Consider the following 25,493-nt stretch of genomic DNA (forward strand, 5'->3'; position numbering starts at 1 on the left):
GTTCCCAAAAAAGAGGGAACTTTCAGACCAATCCTGGACTTAAAGATCCTAAACAAATTCCTAAGAGTTCCATCGTTCAAGATGGAGACTATTCGGACAATTTTACCTATGATCCAAGAGGGTCAGTACATGACCACTGTAGATTTAAAAGATACTTACCTTCACATACCGATTCACAAAGATCATTATCGGTACCTAAGGTTTGCCTTCCTAGACAGGCATTACCAGTTTGTGGCTCTTCCATTCGGATTGGCTACAGCTCCAAGAATCTTCACAAAGGTTCTGGGTGCTCTTCTGGCGGTACTAAGACCGCGGGGAATCTCGGTAGCTCCATACCTAGACGACATTCTGATACAAGCTTCAAGCTTTCAAACTGCCAAGTCTCATACAGAGTTAGTGCTGGCATTTCTAAGTTCACATGGATGGAAGGTGAACGAAAAGAAAAGTTCACTCGTTCCACTCACAAGAGTTCCCTTCCTGGGGACTCTTATAGATTCTGTAGAAATGAAGATTTACCTGACAGAGGACAGGCTAACAAGACTTCAAAGTGCTTGCCGCACCCTTCATTCCATTCAACACCCGTCAGTGGCTCAATGCATGGAGGGAATCGGCTTAATGGTAGCGGCAATGGACATAGTACCCTTTGCACGCTTACACCTCAGACCACTGCAACTGTGCATGCTAAGTCAGTGGAATGGGGATTACTCAGACTTATCCCCTTCTCTGGATCAAGAGACCAGAAATTCTCTTCTATGGTGGCTTTCTCGGCCACATCTGTCCAGGGGGATGCCATTCAGCAGACCAGACTGGACAATTGTAACAACAGACGCCAGCCTTCTAGGTTGGGGTGCCGTCTGGAATTCTCTGAAGGCTCAGGGACAATGGAGTCAGGAGGAGAGTCTCCTGCCAATAAACATTCTGGAATTGAGAGCAGTTCTCAATGCCCTCCTGGCTTGGCCCCAGTTGACAACTCGGGGGTTCATCAGGTTTCAGTCGGACAACATCACGACTGTAGCTTACATCAACCATCAGGGAGGGACAAGAAGCTCCCTAGCTATGATGGAAGTATCAAAGATAATTCTCTGGGCAGAGTCTCACTCTTGCCACCTGTCAGCAATCCACATCCCGGGAGTGGAGAACTGGGAGGCGGATTTCTTAAGTCGTCAGACTTTTCATCCGGGGGAGTGGGAACTTCATCCGGAGGTCTTTGCCCAAATACTTCGACGTTGGGGCAAACCAGAGATAGATCTCATGGCGTCTCGACAGAACGCCAAGCTTCCTCGTTACGGGTCCAGATCCAGGAGCAGTCCTGATAGATGCTCTGACAGCACCTTGGGACTTCAGGATGGCTTACGTGTTTCCACCCTTCCCGTTGCTTCCGCGATTGATTGCCAGAATCAAACAAGAGAGAGCATCAGTGATTCTAATAGCACCTGCGTGGCCACGCAGGACTTGGTATGCAGACCTGGTGGACATGTCATCCTGTCCACCTTGGTCTCTACCTCTGAAACAGGACCTTCTGATACAGGGTCCCTTCAAACATCAAAATCTAACTTCTCTGAAGCTGACTGCTTGGAAATTGAACGCTTGATTTTATCAAGACGTGGGGTTTCTGAGTCAGTTATTGATACCTTAATACAGGCTAGGAAACCTGTTACCAGAAAGATTTACCATAAGATATGGCGTAAATACCTATATTGGTGTGAATCCAAAGGTTACTCTTGGAGTAAGGTTAGGATTCCTAGGATATTGTCTTTTCTACAAGAAGGTTTAGAAAAGGGTTTATCTGCTAGTTCATTAAAGGGACAGATCTCAGCTCTGTCCATTCTATTACACAAACGTCTGTCAGAAGTTCCTGACGTCCAGGCTTTTTGTCAGGCTTTGACCAGGATTAAGCCTGTGTTTAAAACTGTTGCTCCACCATGGAGTCTAAACCTTGTTCTTAATGTTTTTCAGGGCGTTCCGTTTGAACCCCTTCATTCCATTGATATAAAGTTGTTATCTTGGAAAGTTCTATTTTTAATGGCTATTTCCTCGGCTCGAAGAGTCTCTGAATTATCAGCCTTACATTGTGATTCTCCTTATTTGATTTTTCATTCGGATAAGGTAGTCCTGCGTACTAAACCTGGGTTCTTACCTAAGGTAGTTACTAACAGGAATATCAATCAAGAGATTGTTGTTCCTTCTTTATGCCCAAATCCTTCTTCAAAGAAGGAACGTCTACTGCACAACCTGGATGTAGTCCGTGCTCTAAAATTTTACTTACAGGCAACTAAGGAATTTCGACAAACGTCTTCTCTGTTTGTCATTTACTCTGGGCAGAGGAGAGGTCAAAAAGCTTCCGCTACCTCTCTTTCTTTTTGGCTTCGTAGCATAATTCGTTTAGCTTATGAGACTGCTGGACAGCAGCCTCCTGAAAGAATTACAGCTCATTCTACTAGAGCTGTGGCTTCCACTTGGGCCTTCAAGAATGAGGCCTCTGTTGAACAGATTTGCAAGGCTGCAACTTGGTCTTCGCTTCATACTTTTTCCAAATTTTACAAATTTGACACTTTTGCTTCATCGGAGGCTATTTTTGGGAGAAAGGTTCTTCAGGCAGTGGTTCCTTCTGTATAAAGAGCCTGCCTATCCCTCCCGTCATCCGTGTACTTTTGCTTTGGTATTGGTATCCCAGAAGTAATGATGACCCGTGGACTGATCACACTTAACAGAAGAAAACATAATTTATGCTTACCTGATAAATTCCTTTCTTCTGTAGTGTGATCAGTCCACGGCCCGCCCTGTTTTTAAGGCAGGTAAATATTTTTTAATTTATACTCCAGTCACCACTTCACCCTTGGCTTTTCCTTTCTCGTTGGTCCTTGGTCGAATGACTGGGAGTGACGTAGAGGGGAGGAGCTATATGCAGCTCTGCTGGGTGAATCCTCTTGCACTTCCTGTTGGGGAGGAGTAATATCCCAGAAGTAATGATGACCCGTGGACTGATCACACTACAGAAGAAAGGAATTTATCAGGTAAGCATAAATTATGTTTTTTTTAGAAGACATCCCAAAGTATTGATCTAGGCCGATTTTGGTATATTTCATGCCACCATTTCACCGCCAAATGCGATCAAATAAAAAAAATTGTTCACTTTTTCACAAATGTTTTCACAAACTTTAGGTTTCTCACTGAAATTATTTACAAACAACTTATGCAATTATAGCATAAATGGTTGTAAATGCTTCTCTGGGATCCCCTTTGTTCAGAAATAGCAGACATATATGGCTTTGGCTTTGCTTCTTGATAATTAGAAGGCCGCTAAATGCCACTGCGCACCACACGTGTATTATGCCCACACTGAAGGGGTTAATTAGGAGCTTGTAGGGTTAATTTTAGATTTAGTGTAGTGTAGTAGACAACCCCAAGTATTGATCTAGACCCATTTTGGTATATTTCATGCCACCATTTCACCGCCAAATGGGATCAAATTAAAAAAAAACGCTAAATTTTTCACAATTTTAGGTTTCTCACTGAAATTATTTGCAAACAGCTTGTGCAAGTATGGCACAAATGGTTGTAAATGCTTCTCTGGGATCCCCTTTGTTCAGAAATAGCAGACATATATGACTTTGGCGTTGCTTTTTGGTAATTAGAAGGCCGCTAAATACGGCTGCGCATCACACGTGTATTATGGCTAGCAGTGAAGGGGTTAATTAGGTAGTTTATAGGGAGCTTGCAAGGTTAATTTTAGCTTTAGTGTAGAGATCAGCCTCCCACCTGATACATCCCACCCCCTGATCCCTCCCAAACAGCTCCCTTCCCTCCCCCACCCCACAATTGTCCCCGCCATCTTAAGTACTGGCAGAAAGTCTGCCAGTACTAAAATAAAAGGTATTTTTTTTTAAAGCATATTTGCATATGCTACTGTGTAGGATCCCCCCTTAGCCCCCAACCTCCCTGATCACACCCAAAACAGCTCTCTAACCCTCCCCCTCTGCCTTATTGGGGGCCATCTTGGGTACTGGCAGCCTCCGGACATCCCCGCCCACGATCCCGCCCCCCTCCAGATCAGCAGGGCCATCGATGGCCGCCACCCGCCTCCCATACCGGCTCCCACCCACCAACGAAAAGAGCCACCGATCTCCGGTGCAGAGAGGGCCACAGAGTGGCTCTCTCTGCACCGGATGGCTAAAAAACATAATTTATGCTTACCTGATAAATTCCTTTCTTCTGTTGTGTGATCAGTCCACGGGTCATCATTACTTCTGGGATATAACTCCTCCCCAACAGGAAATGCAAGAGGATTCACCCAGCAGAGCTGCACATAGCTCCTCCCCTCTACGTCAGTCCCAGTCATTCGACCAAGAATCAACGAGAAAGGAGTAACCAAGGGTGAAGTGGTGACTGGAGTATAATTTAAAAGATATTTACCTGCCTTAAAACAGGGCGGGCCGTGGACTGATCACACAACAGAAGAAAGGAATTTATCAGGTAAGCATAAATTATGTTTTCTTCTGTTATGTGTGATCAGTCCACGGGTCATCATTACTTCTGGGATACCAATACCAAAGCAAAAGTACACGGATGACGGGAGGGATAGGCAGGCTCATTATACAGAAGGAACCACTGCCTGAAGAACCTTTCTCCCAAAAATAGCCTCCGAAGAAGCAAAAGTGTCAAATTTGTAAAATTTGGAAAAAGTATGAAGCGAAGACCAAGTTGCAGCCTTGCAAATCTGTTCAACAGAGGCCTCATTCTTAAAGGCCCAAGTGGAAGCCACAGCTCTAGTGGAGTGAGCTGTAATTCTTTCAGGAGGCTGCTGTCCAGCAGTCTCATAGGCTAAACGTATTATGCTACGAAGCCAAAAAGAGAGAGAGGTAGCAGAAGCTTTTTGACCTCTCCTCTGTCCAGAATAAACGACAAACAGGGAAGAAGTTTGGCGAAAATCTTTAGTTGCCTGCAAGTAGAACTTGAGGGAACGAACTACATCCAGATTGTGTAGAAGACGTTCCTTCTTTGAAGAAGGATTTGGACACAAGGATGGAACAACAATCTCTTGATTGATATTCCTGTTAGTGACTACCTTAGGTAAGAACCCAGGTTTAGTACGCAGAACTACCTTGTCTGAGTGAAAAATCAGATAAGGAGAATCACAATGTAAGGCTGATAACTCAGAGACTCTTCGAGCCGAGGAAATAGCCATTAAAAACAGAACTTTCCAAGATAACAATTTTATATCAATGGAATGAAGGGGTTCAAACGGAACACCCTGTAAAACGTTAAGAACTAAGTTTAAACTCCATGGCGGAGCAACAGCTTTAAACACAGGCTTGATCCTAGCTAAAGCCTGACAAAAGGCCTGGACGTCTGGATTTTCTGACAGACGCCTGTGTAACAAGATGGACAGAGCTGAAATCTGTCCCTTTAATGAACTAGCTGATAAACCCTTTTCTAAACCTTCTTGTAGAAAGGACAATATCCTAGCGATCCTAACCTTACTCCAGGAGTAACCTTTGGATTCGCACCAGTATAGGTATTTACGCCATATTTTATGGTAAATCCTTCTGGTAACAGGCTTCCTAGCCTGTATCAGGGTATCAATAACCGACTCAGAAAAACCACGTTTTGATAAAATCAAGCGTTCAATTTCCAAGCAGTCAGCTTCAGAGAAGTTAGATTTTGATGTTTGAATGAACCCTGTATCAGAAGGTCCTGTCTTAGAGGTAGAGACCAAGGCGGACAGGATGACATGTCCACTAGATCTGCATACCAAGTCCTGCGTGGCCATGCAGGCGCTATTAGAATCACTGATGCTCTCTCCTGTTTGATTTTGGCAATCAATCGAGGAAGCAGCGGGAAGGGTGGAAACACATAAGCCATCCCGAAGTTCCAAGGTGCTGTCAAAGCATCTATCAGAACCGCTCCCGGATCCCTGGATCTGGACCCGTAGAGAGGAAGTTTGGCGTTCTGGCGAGACGCCATGAGATCTATCTCTGGTTTGCCCCAACGTCGAAGTATTTGGGCAAAGACCTCCGGATGAAGTTCCCACTCCCCCGGATGAAAAGTCTGGCGACTCAAGAAATCCGCCTCCCAGTTCTCCACTCCCGGGATGTGGATTGCTGACAGGTAGCAAGAGTGAGACTCTGCCCAGCGAATTATCTTTGATACTTCCATCATTGCTAGGGAGCTTCTTGTCCCTCCCTGATGGTTGATGTAAGCTACAGTCGTGATGTTGTCCGACTGAAACCTGATGAACCCCCGAGTTGTTAATTGGGGCCAAGCCAGAAGGGCATTGAGAACTGCTCTCAATTCCAGGATGTTTATTGGAAGGAGACTCTCCTCCTGATTCCATAGTCCCTGAGCCTTCAGAGAATTCCAGACAGCGCCCCAACCTAGTAGGCTGGCGTCTGTTGTTACAATTGTCCAGTCTGGCCTGCTGAATGGCATCCCCCTGGACAGGTGTGGCCGATAAAGCCACCATAGAAGAGAATTTCTGGTCTCTTGATTCAGATTCAGAGTAGGGGACAAATCTGAGTAATCCCCATTCCACTGACTTAGCATGCACAATTGCAGCGGTCTGAGGTGTAGGCGTGCAAAAGGTACTATGTCCATTGCCGCTACCATTAAGCCGATCACCTCCATGCATTGAGCTACTGACGGGTGTTGAATGGAATGAAGGACACGGCATGCATTTTGAAGCTTTGTTAACCTGTCTTCTGTCAGGTAAATCTTCATTTCTACAGAATCTATAAGAGTCCCCAAGAATGGAACTCTTGTGAGAGGAAAAAGAGAACTTTTCTTTTCGTTCACTTTCCATCCATGCGACCTTAGAAATGCCAGAACTAACTCTGTATGAGACTTGGCAGTTTGAAAGCTTGAAGCTTGTATTAGAATGTCGTCTAGGTACGGAGCTACCGAAATCCCTCGCGGTCTTAGTACCGCCAGAAGGGCACCCAGAACCTTTGTGAAGATTCTTGGAGCCGTAGCCAATCCGAATGGAAGAGCTACAAACTGGTAGTGCCTGTCTAAGAAGGCAAACCTTAGATACCGGTGATGATCTTTGTGAATCGGTATGTGAAGGTAAGCATCTTTTAAATCCACTGTGGTCATGTACTGACCCTTTTGGATCATGGGTAAGATTGTCCGAATAGTTTCCATTTTGAACGATGGAACTCTTAGGAATTTGTTTAGAATCTTTAAATCTAAGATTGGCCTGAAAGTTCCCTCTTTTTTGGGAACCACAAACAGGTTTGAGTAGAACCCTTGTCCTTGTTCCGACCGCGGAACCGGATGGATCACTCCCATTAATAACAGATCTTGTACACAGCGTAGAAACGCTTCTTTCTTTATCTGGTTTGTTGACAACCTTGACAGATGAAATCTCCCTCTTGGGGGAGATAATTTGAAGTCTAGAAGGTATCCCTGAGATATGATCTCTAGCGCCCAGGGATCCTGAACATCTCTTGCCCAGGCCTGGGCGAAGAGAGAAAGTCTGCCCCCCACTAGATCCGGTCCCGGATCGGGGGCTCTCGGTTCATGCTGTCTTTGGGGCAGCAGCAGGTTTCCTGGCCTGCTTGCTCTTGTTCCAGGACTGGTTAGGCTTCCAGCCTTGCCTGTAACGAGCAACAGCTCCCTCCTGTTTTGGTGCAGTGGAGGTTGATGCTGCTCCTGTTCTGAAATTCCGAAAGGGACGAAAATTAGACTGTCTAGCCTTAGCTTTGGCTTTGTCTTGAGGTAGGGCGTGGCCCTTACCTCCTGTAATGTCAGCGATAATTTCTTTCAAACCGGGCCCAAATAAAGACTGCCCCTTGAAAGGTATATTAAGTAATTTGGACTTAGAAGTAACATCAGCTGACCAGGATTTTAGCCACAGCGCCCTACGTGCCTGTATGGCGAATCCTGAGTTCTTAGCCGTAAGTTTGGTTAAATGTACTACGGCCTCCGAAATGAATGAATTAGCTAGTTTAAGGACTCTAAGCCTGTCCGTAATGTCGTCTAGCGTAGATGAACTAAGGTTCTCTTCCAGAGACTCAATCCAAAATGCTGCCGCAGCCGTAATCGGCGCGATACATGCAAGGGGTTGCAATATAAAACCTTGTTGAACAAACATTTTCTTAAGGTAACCCTCTAATTTTTTATCCATTGGATCTGAAAAAGCACAGCTATCCTCCACCGGGATAGTGGTACGCTTAGCTAAAGTAGAAACTGCTCCCTCCACCTTAGGGACCGTTTGCCATAAGTCCCGAGTGGTGGTGTCTATTGGAAACATCTTTCTAAATATTGGAGGGGGTGAGAACGGCACACCGGGTCTATCCCACTCCTTAGTAACAATTTCAGTTAGTCTCTTAGGTATAGGAAAAACGTCAGTACTCGCCGGTACCGCAAAGTATTTATCCAACCTACACAGTTTCTCTGGTATTGCAACGGTGTTACAATCATTGAGAGCTGCTAAGACCTCCCCTAGTAATACACGGAGGTTCTCCAATTTAAATTTAAAATTTGAAATATCTGAATCCAATCTGTTTGGATCAGAACCGTCACCTACAGAATGAAGCTCTCCGTCCTCATGCTCTGCAAGCTGTGACGCAGTATCAGACATGGCCCTAGTATTGTCAGCGCACTCTGTTCTCACCCCAGAGTGATCACGCTTGCCTCTTAGTTCTGGTAATTTAGACAAAACTTCAGTCATAACAGTAGCCATATCTTGTAATGTTATCTGTAATGGCCGCCCAGATGTACTAGGCGCCATAATATCACGCACCTCCCGGGCGGGAGATGCAGGTACTGCCGCGTGAGGCGAGTTAGTCGGCATAACTCTCCCCTCGCTGTTTGGTGAAATTTGTTCAAATTGTACAGATTGACTTTTATTTAAAGTAGCATCAATACAGTTAGTACATAAATTTCTATTGGGCTCCACCTTGGCATTGGAACAAATGACACAGATATCTTCCTCTGAGTCAGACATGTTTAACACACTAGCAATAAACTTGCCACTTGGTTATAATCTTTTTTAGCAAAAACGTACTGTGCCTCAAAGAGGTACTAAACGATTAAATGACAGTTGAAATAATGAACTGAAAAACAGTTATAGCATCAAACTTTAAAACAACACAACTTTTAGCAAAGGTTTGTTCCCATTAGAAAAATAACAATAATTAATTTTGACCTAAAAATTACAGAGCAACGTTTTTATTCACAGTCAATATAAAATTCTCACAGCTCTGCTGAGAGAATCTACCTCCCTCCAAAGAAGTTTGAAGACCCCTGAGATCTGTCAGAGATGAACCGGATCATGCAGGAAATATAAGAGTAACTGACTGGAATTTTTTGATGCGTAGCAAAGAGCGCCAAAAACGGCCCCTCCCCCTCACACACAGCAGTGAAGAGAAACGAAACTGTCACAATTAAAACCAAACAACTGCCAAGTGGAAAATAATGCCCAAATATTTATTCACTCAGTACCTCAGAAATGTAAACGATTCTACATTCCAGCAAAAACGTTTAACATGATAAATACTTATTAAAAGGATTAGTGACTTTTAACAGAGTAGTTCCGGTGAAATACCATCCCCAGAATACTGAAGTGTATACATACATGTCATTATAACGGTATGGCAGGATTTTCTCATCAATTCCATTCAGAAAATAAAAACTGCTACATACCTCAATGCAGATTCATCTGCCCGCTGTCCCCTGATCTGAAGCTTTTACCTCCCTCAGATGGCCGAGAACAGCAATATGATCTTAACTACTCCGGTTAAAATCATAGTAAAAAACTCTGGTAGATTCTTCCTCAAACTCTGCCAGAGAAGTAATAACACGCTCCGGTGCTATTGTAAAATAACAAACTTTTGATTGAAGTCATAAAAACTAAGTATAATCACCATAGTCCTCTCACACATCCTATCTAGTCGTTGGGTGCAAGAGAATGACTGGGACTGACGTAGAGGGGAGGAGCTATGTGCAGCTCTGCTGGGTGAATCCTCTTGCATTTCCTGTTGGGGAGGAGTTATATCCCAGAAGTAATGATGACCCGTGGACTGATCACACATAACAGAAGAAAATGTTATTGCAGGATGCCTTGATATCGAGGCATCCTGCAATAACCGGAAAGTAGCTGGAAGTGATCAGGATCGCTTCCAGCTGCTTTCCAGACCGAGGACGTGCAGGGTACGTCCTTGGTCGTTAACTGACTTTTTTTTGAGGACGTACCCTGCACGTCCTCGGTCGTTAAGGGGTTAAACAGCTAATGAAACTTTAAAAAATACATCTACATGTTATTCTCAGACTAATCTTTTCTTTGAATGCATCATTCTATATAGCATTTATTAAGTGTTTAAGAGACCAATCAACAGCTAGTTCCCAGTAGTAATTGTTGCTGCTGAGGATAATGTATACATGCGTTTCAACAAAGGATACCAAGAGAACAAAGTTCATTTGATTATAGAAGTGAATTTAAAATGACATGCTCTGTCTGAACCATGAAATTTTAATTTTGACTTTACCTTTAAAGGGACATCTTTAAAAAAATCTTTCATGGTTAATTTCAACAACTTTCCATTTTAGTTATATTATCTAATTTGTTTTGTTCTCTTGGTATCTTTTGTTGAAATGCATACCTAGGTAGGCTCAGGAGCTGCTGATTGGTGGCTGCACATATATGCCTCATGTTATTGGCTCCCCCATGTGCATTGTTGTTTCTTCAACAAAGGATACTAAGAGAATGAAGCACATTAGATAATAGAAGTAAATTGGAAAGTTGTTTAAAATCGTATGATCTATCTGAGTCATGAACACAATTTTTTGGGTTTCATGTCCTTTTTAAATATTGAACTTTGTGCTGCTGAGGGCCACACAAAAATCCCTTGGAGTTCTGAGGCAGATGTTCCTTTGGGACATAGTTGTGCCAGCACTGTTTGTTACATAAGCTTAGTCATGTCACATGTCAAAATTATTATTTTTTCTTGGCATAAACATGATACTTTAATAATTGTATTCACTTTATGATTTTTATAGTGTTTTCAGTATGTAGCATCATCCTTGTTTGTCTATTTAATCAGTAATCTTGTGATTGTATTTTTAAAACCATAAACTACAGAATATGTAAACTAAACAGTTTTCTTTTACAAGATATGACGAGTCCACGGATTTCATCCTTACTTGTGGGATTATGCCTCCTGGTCAGCAGGAGGAGGCAAAGAGCACCACAGCAGAGTTGTATATATAGCTCCTCCCTTCCCTCCCACTCCAGTCATTCTCTTTGCCTGTGTTAGTGATAGGAAGAGGTAAAGTGAGGTGTTAGTTATAGATTCTTCAATCAAGTGTTTATTATTGTTAAATGGTGCCAGTGAGTACTATTTTTCTCAGTGTGGAGCATCAGATGTTTCAGCAATGGGAACTGAGGAGTTTTTGTTCTACATTATCACTCACTCCCCATGCTGGTGCTGCCCTGCTGATGGTCTTATACGATGTCACATAAGGCCCTATTTGTCCCCACAGATCTACAGGAGGTGATGTAAAGAGTCCTCTTATCGTGGGGGACAGGTTCAGATCAGCACTACGGTATGTACAGTCTTTTTGTTTTCTGGGGAATGCATGGCTCAGAACAGACTTGACGTTAGCTGCTGCAGCTTAAGTGTGGTAACTAACTTGTAAACTATGTGTTAATTCCCTACCTGTTTTCCCTTATAACAGAATCTGTGTAAAAACAGTGGGTTGGTGTATGTGACCCGTTTGCACTAACAGGGTTTTGAGAACAATGACAATAACAGTGGTGTTTACATATGCAGACTGACGCTGGAGATGTAAAAGAGGGTTGTTAATCCTTTATTTATATGTGGCATGGTTTAATTGGGGATCATATTGGCTTATACAAGTCAACTGTGGAGATCGGGTTTTTTCTTACGCGCCTTTTTTTGTATGTATACCGCCTACAAAGGGCGGGGCTACGTTTGCGTGCTTGATGCGCACTTTTTATTCCGATCTTGTACACGGAGGGCTCCGGTTGCTTCCTAGGTCCGCTTGGTTTAACTTAAAAGAGCTAGATCAGCAAACGGACTTAGGTAGTTGTTGCTTGAGGCATCTGGTTGGTGTGAGGTAGGCGCCACAGCAGAGCTGTGGCTTGGTGCAGGGGTTACATTTAGTTGTAATATAAAGGAGACTATATTAACCTAAGATTTATATATATTGGGAATAGCAACTGCTTATTGCTTGTTTGTTATCTTTTTTGCAGTAAAAAACTATATTGTTTCCAATTGCAGTACAAATTTATGTCATTTTAAAATTTAAAGGCACAGTACCGTTTTTCAAATTTAAAGACACAGTATTTTTTTTGTTATTTCTTATATCTGACACGACCAATTTTGCTCTTGTTTTTCTTTTTATCATGGCTGAATTATTGGAACAGACTTGTTCTATGTGCTTAGCTGCCAATGTGGAACCCCCTCTTACATTTTGTCCCTCCTGTACTGAGAGGGCTTTACAATATTTCTTTAATGCAAATAACTCTAAGGATGCTTCTCAGCTTGATGAGACTCAGGGTATGCCGCAACTTTCTCCCAAAGAGTCACAGCCTTTAACACCTGCTCAGGCGCCATCAACTGCGTCCACCTCATTTACTTTGCAGGATATGGCGGCAGTTATGTCATCTACTCTTACAGAAGTTTTGTCAAAGTTGCCAGTGTTGCAAGGCAAACGTAGTAGAAGAGTGGGAGGCAGGGAGACTCTGTCTGAAGGGGAATTGTCTGATTCAGGTAGTGCATTACCCCAGACAGATTCAGACGTAATGTCCTTCAGATTTAAGCTTGAACACCTCCGTCTGTTGTTGCGGGAGGTTTTGCTGACTCTGAATGATTGTGACTCTATTGTGGTGCCACCAGAGAAATTGTGTAAGATGGACAAATACTTAAAGTTCCTTCTTATTCTGATGTTTTTCCGGTTCCTAAGAGAATTTTGGATATTATTATACGGGAATGGGAAAGACCGGGTATTCCGTTTTCACCTTCCCCTACCTTTTAAGAAAATGTACCCAATAGCTGACGCCATTCGGGATTCTTGGCAGACGGTCCATAAGGTGGAAGGAGCTATATCTACCCTGGCTAAGCGTACAACTATTCCTATTGAGGACAGTTGTGCTTTCAAAGACCCTATGGACAAAAAATTGGAGGGTCTTCTAAAAAAGCTATTTATTCATCAAGGGTTTCTATTACAACCGACGGCCTGCATTGTCCCGGTTTCTGAGTCAGTTATTGATACCTTAATACAGGCTAGGAAACCTGTTACCAGAAAGATTTACCATAAGATATGGCGTAAATACCTATATTGGTGTGAATCCAAAGGTTACTCTTGGAGTAAGGTTAGGATTCCTAGGATATTGTCTTTTCTACAAGAAGGTTTAGAAAAGGGTTTATCTGCTAGTTCATTAAAGGGACAGATCTCAGCTCTGTCCATTCTATTACACAAACGTCTGTCAGAAGTTCCTGACGTCCAGGCTTTTTGTCAGGCTTTGACCAGGATTAAGCCTGTGTTTAAAACTGTTGCTCCACCATGGAGTCTAAACCTTGTTCTTAATGTTTTTCAGGGCGTTCCGTTTGAACCCCTTCATTCCATTGATATAAAGTTGTTATCTTGGAAAGTTCTATTTTTAATGGCTATTTCCTCGGCTCGAAGAGTCTCTGAATTATCAGCCTTACATTGTGATTCTCCTTATTTGATTTTTCATTCGGATAAGGTAGTCCTGCGTACTAAACCTGGGTTCTTACCTAAGGTAGTTACTAACAGGAATATCAATCAAGAGATTGTTGTTCCTTCTTTATGCCCAAATCCTTCTTCAAAGAAGGAACGTCTACTGCACAACCTGGATGTAGTCCGTGCTCTAAAATTTTACTTACAGGCAACTAAGGAATTTCGACAAACGTCTTCTCTGTTTGTCATTTACTCTGGGCAGAGGAGAGGTCAAAAAGCTTCCGCTACCTCTCTTTCTTTTTGGCTTCGTAGCATAATTCGTTTAGCTTATGAGACTGCTGGACAGCAGCCTCCTGAAAGAATTACAGCTCATTCTACTAGAGCTGTGGCTTCCACTTGGGCCTTCAAGAATGAGGCCTCTGTTGAACAGATTTGCAAGGCTGCAACTTGGTCTTCGCTTCATACTTTTTCCAAATTTTACAAATTTGACACTTTTGCTTCATCGGAGGCTATTTTTGGGAGAAAGGTTCTTCAGGCAGTGGTTCCTTCTGTATAAAGAGCCTGCCTATCCCTCCCGTCATCCGTGTACTTTTGCTTTGGTATTGGTATCCCAGAAGTAATGATGACCCGTGGACTGATCACACTTAACAGAAGAAAACATAATTTATGCTTACCTGATAAATTCCTTTCTTCTGTAGTGTGATCAGTCCACGGCCCGCCCTGTTTTTAAGGCAGGTAAATATTTTTTAATTTATACTCCAGTCACCACTTCACCCTTGGCTTTTCCTTTCTCGTTGGTCCTTGGTCGAATGACTGGGAGTGACGTAGAGGGGAGGAGCTATATGCAGCTCTGCTGGGTGAATCCTCTTGCACTTCCTGTTGGGGAGGAGTAATATCCCAGAAGTAATGATGACCCGTGGACTGATCACACTACAGAAGAAAGGAATTTATCAGGTAAGCATAAATTATGTTTTTTTTAGAAGACATCCCAAAGTATTGATCTAGGCCGATTTTGGTATATTTCATGCCACCATTTCACCGCCAAATGCGATCAAATAAAAAAAATTGTTCACTTTTTCACAAATGTTTTCACAAACTTTAGGTTTCTCACTGAAATTATTTACAAACAACTTATGCAATTATAGCATAAATGGTTGTAAATGCTTCTCTGGGATCCCCTTTGTTCAGAAATAGCAGACATATATGGCTTTGGCTTTGCTTCTTGATAATTAGAAGGCCGCTAAATGCCACTGCGCACCACACGTGTATTATGCCCACACTGAAGGGGTTAATTAGGAGCTTGTAGGGTTAATTTTAGATTTAGTGTAGTGTAGTAGACAACCCCAAGTATTGATCTAGACCCATTTTGGTATATTTCATGCCACCATTTCACCGCCAAATGGGATCAAATTAAAAAAAACGCTAAATTTTTCACAATTTTAGGTTTCTCACTGAAATTATTTGCAAACAGCTTGTGCAAGTATGGCACAAATGGTTGTAAATGCTTCTCTGGGATCCCCTTTGTTCAGAAATAGCAGACATATATGACTTTGGCGTTGCTTTTTGGTAATTAGAAGGCCGCTAAATACGGCTGCGCATCACACGTGTATTATGGCTAGCAGTGAAGGGGTTAATTAGGTAGTTTATAGGGAGCTTGCAAGGTTAATTTTAGCTTTAGTGTAGAGATCAGCCTCCCACCTGATACATCCCACCCCCTGATCCCTCCCAAACAGCTCCCTTCCCTCCCCCACCCCACAATTGTCCCCGCCATCTTAAGTACTGGCAGAAAGTCTGCCAGTACTAAAATAAAAGGTATTTTTTTTTTTAAAGCATATTTGCATATGCTACTGTGTAGGATCCCCCCTTAGCCCCCAACCTCCCTGATCACACCCAAAACAGCTCTCTAACCCTCCCCCTCTGCCTTATTGGGGGCCATCTTGGGTACTGGCAGCCTCCGGACATCCCCGCCCACGATCCCGCCCCCCTCCAGATCAGCAGGGCCATCGATGGCCGCCACCCGCCTCCCATACCGGCTCCCACCCACCAACGAAAAGAGCCACCGATCTCCGGTGCAGAGAGGGCCACAGAGTGGCTCTCTCTGCACCGGATGGCTAAAAAATGTTATTGCAGGATGCCTTGATATCGAGGCATCCTGCAATAACCGGAAAGTAGCTGGAAGTGATCAGGATCGCTTCCAGCTGCTTTCCAGCCCGAGGACGTGCAGGGTACGTCCTTGGTCGTTAACTGACTTTTTTTTGAGGACGTACCCTGCACGTCCTCGGTCGTTAAGGGGTTAAACAGCTAATGAAACTTTAAAAAATACATCTACATGTTATTCTCAGACTAATCTTTTCTTTGAATGCATCATTCTATATAGCATTTATTAAGTGTTTAAGAGACCAATCAACAGCTAGTTCCCAGTAGTAATTGTTGCTGCTGAGGATAATGTATACATGCGTTTCAACAAAGGATACCAAGAGAACAAAGTTCATTTGATTATAGAAGTGAATTTAAAATGACATGCTCTGTCTGAACCATGAAAGTTTAATTTTGACTTTCCCTTTAAAGGGACATCTTTAAAAAAATCTTTCATGGTTAATTTCAACAACTTTCCATTTTAGTTATATTATCTAATTTGTTTTGTTCTCTTGGTATCTTTTGTTGAAATGCATACCTAGGTAGGCTCAGGAGCTGCTGATTGGTGGCTGCACATATATGCCTCATGTTATTGGCTCCCCCATGTGCATTGTTGTTTCTTCAACAAAGGATACTAAGAGAATGAAGCACATTAGATAATAGAAGTAAATTGGAAAGTTGTTTAAAATCGTATGATCTATCTGAGTCATGAACACAATTTTTTGGGTTTCATGTCCTTTTTAAATATTGAACTTTGTGCTGCTGAGGGCCACACAAAAATCCCTTGGAGTTCTGAGGCAGATGTTCCTTTGGGACATAGTTGTGCCAGCACTGTTTGTTACATAAGCTTAGTCATGTCACATGTCAAAATTATTATTTTTTCTTGGCATAAACATGATACTTTAATAATTGTATTCACTTTATGATTTTTATAGTGTTTTCAGTATGTAGCATCATCCTTGTTTGTCTATTTAATCAGTAATCTTGTGATTGTATTTTTAAAACCATAAACTACAGAATATGTAAACTAAACAGTTTTCTTTTACAAGATATGACGAGTCCACGGATTTCATCCTTACTTGTGGGATTATGCCTCCTGGTCAGCAGGAGGAGGCAAAGAGCACCACAGCAGAGTTGTATATATAGCTCCTCCCTTCCCTCCCACTCCAGTCATTCTCTTTGCCTGTGTTAGTGATAGGAAGAGGTAAAGTGAGGTGTTAGTTATAGATTCTTCAATCAAGTGTTTATTATTGTTAAATGGTGCCAGTGAGTACTATTTTTCTCAGTGTGGAGCATCAGATGTTTCAGCAATGGGAACTGAGGAGTTTTTGTTCTACATTATCACTCACTCCCCATGCTGGTGCTGCCCTGCTGATGGTCTTATACGATGTCACATAAGGCCCTATTTGTCCCCACAGATCTACAGGAGGTGATGTAAAGAGTCCTCTTATCGTGGGGGACAGGTTCAGATCAGCACTACGGTATGTACAGTCTTTTTGTTTTCTGGGGAATGCATGGCTCAGAACAGACTTGACGTTAGCTGCTGCAGCTTAAGTGTGGTAACTAACTTGTAAACTATGTGTTAATTCCCTACCTGTTTTCCCTTATAACAGAATCTGTGTAAAAACAGTGGGTTGGTGTATGTGACCCGTTTGCACTAACAGGGTTTTGAGAACAATGACAATAACAGTGGTGTTTACATATGCAGACTGACGCTGGAGATGTAAAAGAGGGTTGTTAATCCTTTATTTATATGTGGCATGGTTTAATTGGGGATCATATTGGCTTATACAAGTCAACTGTGGAGATCGGGTTTTTTCTTACGCGCCTTTTTTTGTATGTATACCGCCTACAAAGGGCGGGGCTACGTTTGCGTGCTTGATGCGCACTTTTTATTCCGATCTTGTACACGGAGGGCTCCGGTTGCTTCCTAGGTCCGCTTGGTTTAACTTAAAAGAGCTAGATCAGCAAACGGACTTAGGTAGTTGTTGCTTGAGGCATCTGGTTGGTGTGAGGTAGGCGCCACAGCAGAGCTGTGGCTTGGTGCAGGGGTTACATTTAGTTGTAATATAAAGGAGACTATATTAACCTAAGATTTATATATATTGGGAATAGCAACTGCTTATTGCTTGTTTGTTATCTTTTTTGCAGTAAAAAACTATATTGTTTCCAATTGCAGTACAAATTTATGTCATTTTAAAATTTAAAGGCACAGTACCGTTTTTCAAATTTAAAGACACAGTATTTTTTTTGTTATTTCTTATATCTGACACAACCAATTTTGCTCTTGTTTTTCTTTTTATCATGGCTGAATTATTGGAACAGACTTGTTCTATGTGCTTAGCTGCCAATGTGGAACCCCCTCTTACATTTTGTCCCTCCTGTACTGAGAGGGCTTTACAATATTTCTTTAATGCAAATAACTCTAAGGATGCTTCTCAGCTTGATGAGACTCAGGGTATGCCGCAACTTTCTCCCAAAGAGTCACAGCCTTTAACACCTGCTCAGGCGCCATCAACTGCGTCCACCTCATTTACTTTGCAGGATATGGCGGCAGTTATGTCATCTACTCTTACAGAAGTTTTGTCAAAGTTGCCAGTGTTGCAAGGCAAACGTAGTAGAAGAGTGGGAGGCAGGGAGACTCTGTCTGAAGGGGAATTGTCTGATTCAGGTAGTGCATTACCCCAGACAGATTCGGACGTAATGTCCTTCAGATTTAAGCTTGAACACCTCCGTCTGTTGTTGCGGGAGGTTTTGCTGACTCTGAATGATTGTGACTCTATTGTGGTGCCACCAGAGAAATTGTGTAAGATGGACAAATACTTAAAGTTCCTTCTTATTCTGATGTTTTTCCGGTTCCTAAGAGAATTTTGGATATTATTATACGGGAATGGGAAAGACCGGGTATTCCGTTTTCACCTTCCCCTACCTTTTAAGAAAATGTACCCAATAGCTGACGCCATTCGGGATTCTTGGCAGACGGTCCATAAGGTGGAAGGAGCTATATCTACCCTGGCTAAGCGTACAACTATTCCTATTGAGGACAGTTGTGCTTTCAAAGACCCTATGGACAAAAAATTGGAGGGTCTTCTAAAAAAGCTATTTATTCATCAAGGGTTTCTATTACAACCGACGGCCTGCATTGTCCCGGTTACAACTGCGGCCGCATTCTGGTTTGATGCCTTAGAAGAATCTCTTAAAGGGCCACTAAACCCAAAATCTTTCATGAGTCAGATAGAGAATAGAAATTTAAACAACATTACAATTTACTTCCATAATTTATTTTGCTTCATTTTTTAAATATCCTTATTTGAAGAAAAAGCAATGCACATGGTGAGCCAATCACATGATGCTTCTATGTGCAGCAACCAATCAGCAGCTAGTGAGCATATCTAGATATGCTTTTCATCAAAGAATATCAAGAGAATAAAACAAATTAGATAATATAAGTAAATTAGAAAGATGTTTAACATTGCATTCTCTTTCTAAATCATAAAAGAAAAAATGTGGGTGGCATGTCCCTTTTAGACTGAGACTTCTTTAGAGGAAATATTGGATAGAATTAAGGCCCTTAAGCTGGCAAATTCTTTTGTTACAGATGCCGCTTTCCAGATCGCCAAATTGGCGGCTAAAAATGCAGGATTTTGCATTTTAGCTTGCAGAGCCTTATGGTTAAAATCTTGGTCTGCGGATGTGTCCTCTAAATCCAAGCTTTTGGCTATTCCTTTCAAAGGTAAAACCCTATTCGGGCCTGACTTGAACGAGATAATTTCTGACATTACGGGAGGTAAGGGTCATCTCCTACCTCAGGATAAGAATTCTAAGCAGAGGGGTAGACAGAGTAATTTTCGTTCCTTTCGAAATTTCAAGGGAGTCCCCTCTGCCTCTTCCGCTAAACAGGAAGGGAATTTTGCACAAGCCAAGTCCGTCTGGAGACCTAACCAGGCTTGGAACAAGGGTAAACAATCCAAGAAGCCCGCTGCTGCTCCCAAGACAGCATGAAGGGGCGGCCCCCGATCCGGGATCGGATCTAGTAGGGGGCAGACTTTCTCTCTTTGTCCAGGCTTGGATAAGAGACGTTCAGGATCCTTGGACACTGGAAATCGTGTCTCAAGGGTATCAGCTGGAGTTCAAAAATTCCTTCCCAAGGGGAAGGTTCCTTCTTTCACGATTGTCTGTAGACCAGATAAAAAGAGAGGCGTTCTTACGTTGCGTAAAAGACCTCTCCACTATGGGAGTAATTTGTCCCGTTCCAATTCTGAAACAGGGGCAGGGATTTTACTCAAATCTTTTCGTGGTTCCCAAAAAATAGGGAACGTTCCGACCCATTTTACATCTGAAGAGTCTAAACAAGTTTCTCAGAGTCCCATCCTTCAAGATGGAGACTATTCGGACAATTCTTCCATTGATCCAGGAGGGTCAATATATGACTACCGTGGATTTAAAGGATGCATACCTTCACATTCCTATCCACAAAGATCATCACCAGTTCCTAAGATTTGCCTTTCTGGACAAACATTTTCAGTTTGTGGCTCTGCCCTTCGGGTTGGCCACGGCACCCAGGATCTTCACAAAGGTTCTGGGGTCTCTGCTGGCGGTTCTAAGACCGCGGGGCATTGCAGTGGCACCGTATCTTGACGATATTCTGACCCAGGCGTCGTCTTATCAACTGACAAAGTCTCATACCGACATGGTTCTGTCCTTTCTAAGGACTCACGGGTGGAAGGTGAATCTAGAAAAGAGTTCACTAACTCCACAGACAAGGGTTCCTTTCTTGGGAACTCTTAATAGATTCTGTATCTATGAAAATCTTCTTGACGGAGGTCAGAAAGTTAAAGATTCTGAATACATGCCGAGCCCTTCAGTCCAATCCTCGGCCATCAGTGGCTCAGTGCATGGAGGTAATTGGATCATTCCGTTTGCTCATTTTCATCTCAGGCCTCTATTACTGAGCATGCTCAGACAGTGGAATGGAGATTATGCAGATTTGTCTCCTCAGATAGAGCTGGATCAGGAGACAAGAGACTCGCTTCTTTGGTGGTTGTCGCAGGATCATCTGTCCCAAGGGACGTGCTTCCGCAGACCCTCATGGGTGATAGTGACAACGGACGCCAGTCTACCATGTTGGGGTGCAGTCTGGAATTCCCTGAAGGCTCAGGGTGTGTGGACTCGGTCGGAGTCTCTACTTCCAATCAATATTCTGGAATTGAGAGCAATATTCAATGCGCTTCAGGCTTGGCCTCAGTTGGCTTCGGCCAAATTCATCCGATTTTAGTCGGACAACATCACGACTGTTGCTTACATCAATCATCAGGGAGGAACAAGGAGTTCCTTAGCGATGATAGAAGTATCCAAGATAATTCGGTGGGCGGAGGCTAACTCTTGTTTTCTGTCAGCAATATACATCCCAGGAGTGGACAACTGGGAAGCGGACTTTTTGAGCAGACAGACGTTTCATCCGGGGGAATGGGAACTCCATCCGGAGGTCTTTGCCACTCTGATTCTCAGGTGGGGCAGACCGGAATTGGATCTGATGTTGTCTCGTCAGAATGCCAAGCTCCCAAGATACGGATCCAGATCAAGGGATCCTCAGGCCGAACTGATAGACGCCTTGGCAATGCCTTGGTCGTTCAGCCTAGCTTATGTGTTTCCACCGTTTGCTCTCCTTCCCCGGGTAATTGCTCGGATCAAACAGGAGAGGGCTTCAGTAATTCTAATCGCTCGTGCGGCTGCGCAGGACTTGGTATGCGGATCTGGTGGACATGTCCTCTCTGCCACCGTGGAAGCTTCCATTGAGGCAGGACCTTCTCATTTAGGGACCCTTCCATCACCCGAATCTAGTTTCTCTGCAGCTAACTGCTTGGAGATTGAACGCTTGATTTTATCTAAGCGAGGGTTATCTGATTTGGTCATTGATACCTTGATTCAGGCATGTAAGCCTGTTACTAGAAAGATTTACCATAAGATATAGCGTAAAATATCTTTATTGGTGTGAATCCAAGGGCTACTCATGGAGTAGGGTTAGGATTCCCAGGATTTTAGCTTTTCTCCAAGAAGGATTGGAGAAAGGGTTGTCAGCAAGTTCCTTAAAGGGACAGATTTCTGCTTTGTCTATTCTATTACACAAATGTCTGTCAGATGTTCCAGATGTTCAATCTTTTTGTCAGGCTCTAACTAGAATCAGGCCTGTGTTTAGACCAATTGCTCCTCCTTGGAGTTTGAATTTAGTTCTTAATGTTCTTCAAGGGTTTCCGTTTGAACCTATACATTCCATAAATATTAAGTTGTTATCTTGGAAAGTTTTTTTTTTTTTGCTATTTCTTCTGCTCGCAGAGTTTCTGAGCTTTCAGCTTTACAATGTGATTCTCCTTAGCTTATTTTCCATTCTGATAAGGTGGTCTTACGTACTAAACCTGGTTTCCTTCCTAAGGTTGTTTCTAATAAGAATATTAATCAGGAAATTGTTGTTCCTTTGTGTCCTAACCCTTCTTCTAAGAAGGAGCGTCTGTTACATAACTTAGACGTGGTTCGTGCCCTGAAGTTTTACTTGCAGGCGACTAAGGATTTCCGTCAATCATCTTCATTATTTGTTGCTTTTTCTGGAAAGCGTAGGGGCCAGAAAGCTACGGCTACCTCTCTTTCTTTTTGGCTGAAGAGTATCATCCATCTTGCATATGAGACTGCTGGACGGCAGCCTCCCGAAAGAATTACGGCTCTTTCTACTAGGGCTGTGGCTTCCTCATGGGCATTTAAGAACGATGCTTCTGTTGAACAGATTTGCAAGGCTGCAACTTGGTCGTCTCTTCACACTTTTTCCAAATTTTACAAATTTGATTCTTTTGCCTCGTCAGAGGCTGTTTTTGGGAGAAAGGTTCTTCAAGCAGTGGTGCCTTCCGTTTAGGTTCCTGTCTTGTCCCTCCCTTTCATCCGTGTCTTATAGCTTTTCTGGAAAACGTAAGGGTCAGAAAGCTACGGCTACCTCTCTTTCTTTTTGGCTGAAGAGCTTCATCCGTTTTGCATATGAGACTGCTGGACAGCAGCCTCCTGAAAGAGTTACGTCTCATTCCACCAGGGCTGTTGCTTCCTCATGGTCATTCAAAAATGAAGCTTCTGTTGAACAGATTTGCAAAGCTGCAACTTGGTCCTCTCGTCACACTTTTTCTAAATTTTACAAATTTGATACCTTTGCTTCGGCTGAGGCTGTTTTTGGGAGAAAGGTTCTTCAAGCAGTGGTGCCTTCCGTTTAGGTTCCCTGTCTTGTCCCTCCCTTTTCATCTGTGTACTCTAGCTTTAGTATTGTATCCCACAAGTAAGGATGAAACTCGTGGACTCATCGTGTCTTTAAAAAGAAAAGAAAATTTATGCTTACCTGATAAATTTATTTATTTTTAGACACGATGAGTCCACGGCCCGCCCTGTTCTATGAGGCAGGTTATTACTTTTTGTAAACTTCAGACACCTCTGCACCTTGGCTTTTCCTTTCTCTTCCTAATTTCGGTCGAATGACTGGAGTGGGAGGGAAGGGAGGAGCTATATAACAGCTCTGCTGTGGTGCTCTTTGCCTCCTCCTGCTGACCAGGAGGTGTAATTCCACAAGTAAGGATGAAACCCGTGGACTCATCGTGTCTAAAAAGAAACAAATTTATCAGGTAAGCATACATTTTCTTTTTTTTGGTGTTTCAGAAGTCTTCATCTCTGCTTATCTTTTTCCATTCTCCTTTCCAATTCGCAGGCTGTTTACAATGTAATGGAGGGGCGGGAACCCACATCCCGACCAAGTCGTACTACACCGGCCAGCCCTAGGGTGACTCCTGCTCTGGTGAAACGACCACGCTTTCAAACGCTGGCTCGCTTCTGGGAGGGGCAGGATGTCTTAGCGCGCTGGACAGATGGTCTTCTGTACCTTGGCATCATCAAGAAGGTGACAAATTAAAATGAATAAATTTATACATTTGCTCCATAAACGACCATTATGTGCTTTTTTTTTTTTTTTTTTAATGTTTTATTGAGGTTTTAATTAGATTACAACATGCATAAATAACCGTCAATACACGACAGCAATAGGTATACAATCAAAAATGTCAACTCAAACGGGTGTACAAGTAAAACAACGGTTAGTCGCACATCTATAGAATAAATACCATAGTAGTAGGTCCTCTTGTGAAAATTCCAGCAGGGCATGTTATTAACTATCTATAAATAAGTACTTTGCGAACACATTTTAACAGCCTGCTATTAGTGAATAAATACAGACCAATACTAACATAGTGGCAGGAAATCAACCTACTAGGTAAGATTGTCTAGATGAATATTAAATTAATCATAAATAGAAAAAATTAAATAGATTCAACAATTGTGACAATACATGTGTGATTGAAACCTCTTTTTTTTGTTTTGTTTGTAGCTAAAGTAAAGGATCCTCTTTAGATAAAAAAAAATGCATAATTATATCTTAAGGAAAAAGGGTCAACCCGACAAGGTATTTAGACCAAAGTCCATTTGTTGCTTAATCAGCATAGTATTGACAAAAAGAAAAGAAGAAATATAAACCTCCTATTTCTCTTGTAAAGGTGTATCCAGTCCACGGGTTCATCCATTACTTGTGGGATATTCTCCTTCCCAACAGGAAGTTGCAAGAGGACACCCACAGCAGAGCTGTCTATATAGCTCCTCCCCTAACTGCCACCCCCAGTCATTCTCTTGCAAGCTCTCGACAAGAAAGGAAGTATCAAGAGATATGTGGTGACTTAGTGTAGTTTTACCGTCAATCAAAAGTTTGTTATTTTTAAACGGTACCGGCGTTGTACTGTTTCACTCTCAGGCAGAAATTGAAAGAAGAATCTGCCTGGAGGTTGATGATCTTAGCGGTTTGTAACTAAGGTCCATTCCTGTTCTCACACATAACTGAAGAGTATGGAAAGAAAACTTCAGTTGGGGGGACGGTTGGCAAATCACCTGATTTGAGGTATGTTCAGTATATTTTTTTCTAGAGAGATGATAAGGTCTAGAAAATGCTGACAGTGCCTGATATATTTGAGGTAAGCCTGATACAGTGATTTAACAGCGACTGGGATCATGCTTACAAGATAAGGGTAATTTTTATGTTAACCCTCATAGTACTTAGTGTTAAAACGTTTGCATTACTTAACAGAAAAAACGTTTTTTCTCTGAGGGTGATAAATCTTTATTTGGGGCCTAGTTTTCCACATGGCTGTTATTTTACTCCTAGGAGTAGTTTTTTATGGCCCTCTGACTGTGAGTGCATGATGGGAGGGGCCTATTTTCGCGCACTTTATGCGCAGTTGTTATACAGACTGAGACATCCAGCTTCCCTAAAGGAGTCCTCTGGCATCTAGGACCACTATAGAGGGGTTCTTTCCTGCAAAAATCGTGTTTAAGGGCAGGTAGGAGCCACAGTAGAGCTGTGGCAGTGTGTTTGACTGTTTTTTAACGGTGTTACCGTTTTTCTAATCCGGTTTGGGGCCTAAGGGGTTAATCATCCATTTGCAAGTGGGTGCAATGCTGCTTTAGTCTCTTATACACACTGTAAAAATTTCGTAGAGTTTACTGCTTTTATACTGCTTTTTAACACTGATTTGCAGTTTATATGGTAGTTTTTTTCTCTTAAAGGTACAGTACCGTTTTTGTTTAATTGCTTTTCACATTTATTAAAGTGTTTTCCAAGCTTGCTG

The 25,493-nt window shown here is 42.5% G+C and overlaps 1 protein-coding gene across 1 annotated transcript in view; it reads left to right on the forward strand.

Moving 5' to 3' along the window:
* Window positions 1-25,493, forward strand: part of LOC128643947 (PHD finger protein 1) — a gene marked incomplete in the record, with an annotated part of 170,893 nt that overhangs the window by 35,072 nt on the left and 110,328 nt on the right. The window contains 1 exon segment of the mRNA XM_053696716.1: window positions 23,534-23,722. Coding sequence (XP_053552691.1) covers window positions 23,549-23,722 — 174 coding nt within the window.

Source organism: Bombina bombina, unplaced genomic scaffold (assembly GCF_027579735.1).
Source record: "Bombina bombina isolate aBomBom1 unplaced genomic scaffold, aBomBom1.pri scaffold_479, whole genome shotgun sequence".
Taxonomy (NCBI): Eukaryota; Metazoa; Chordata; class Amphibia; order Anura; family Bombinatoridae; genus Bombina; species Bombina bombina.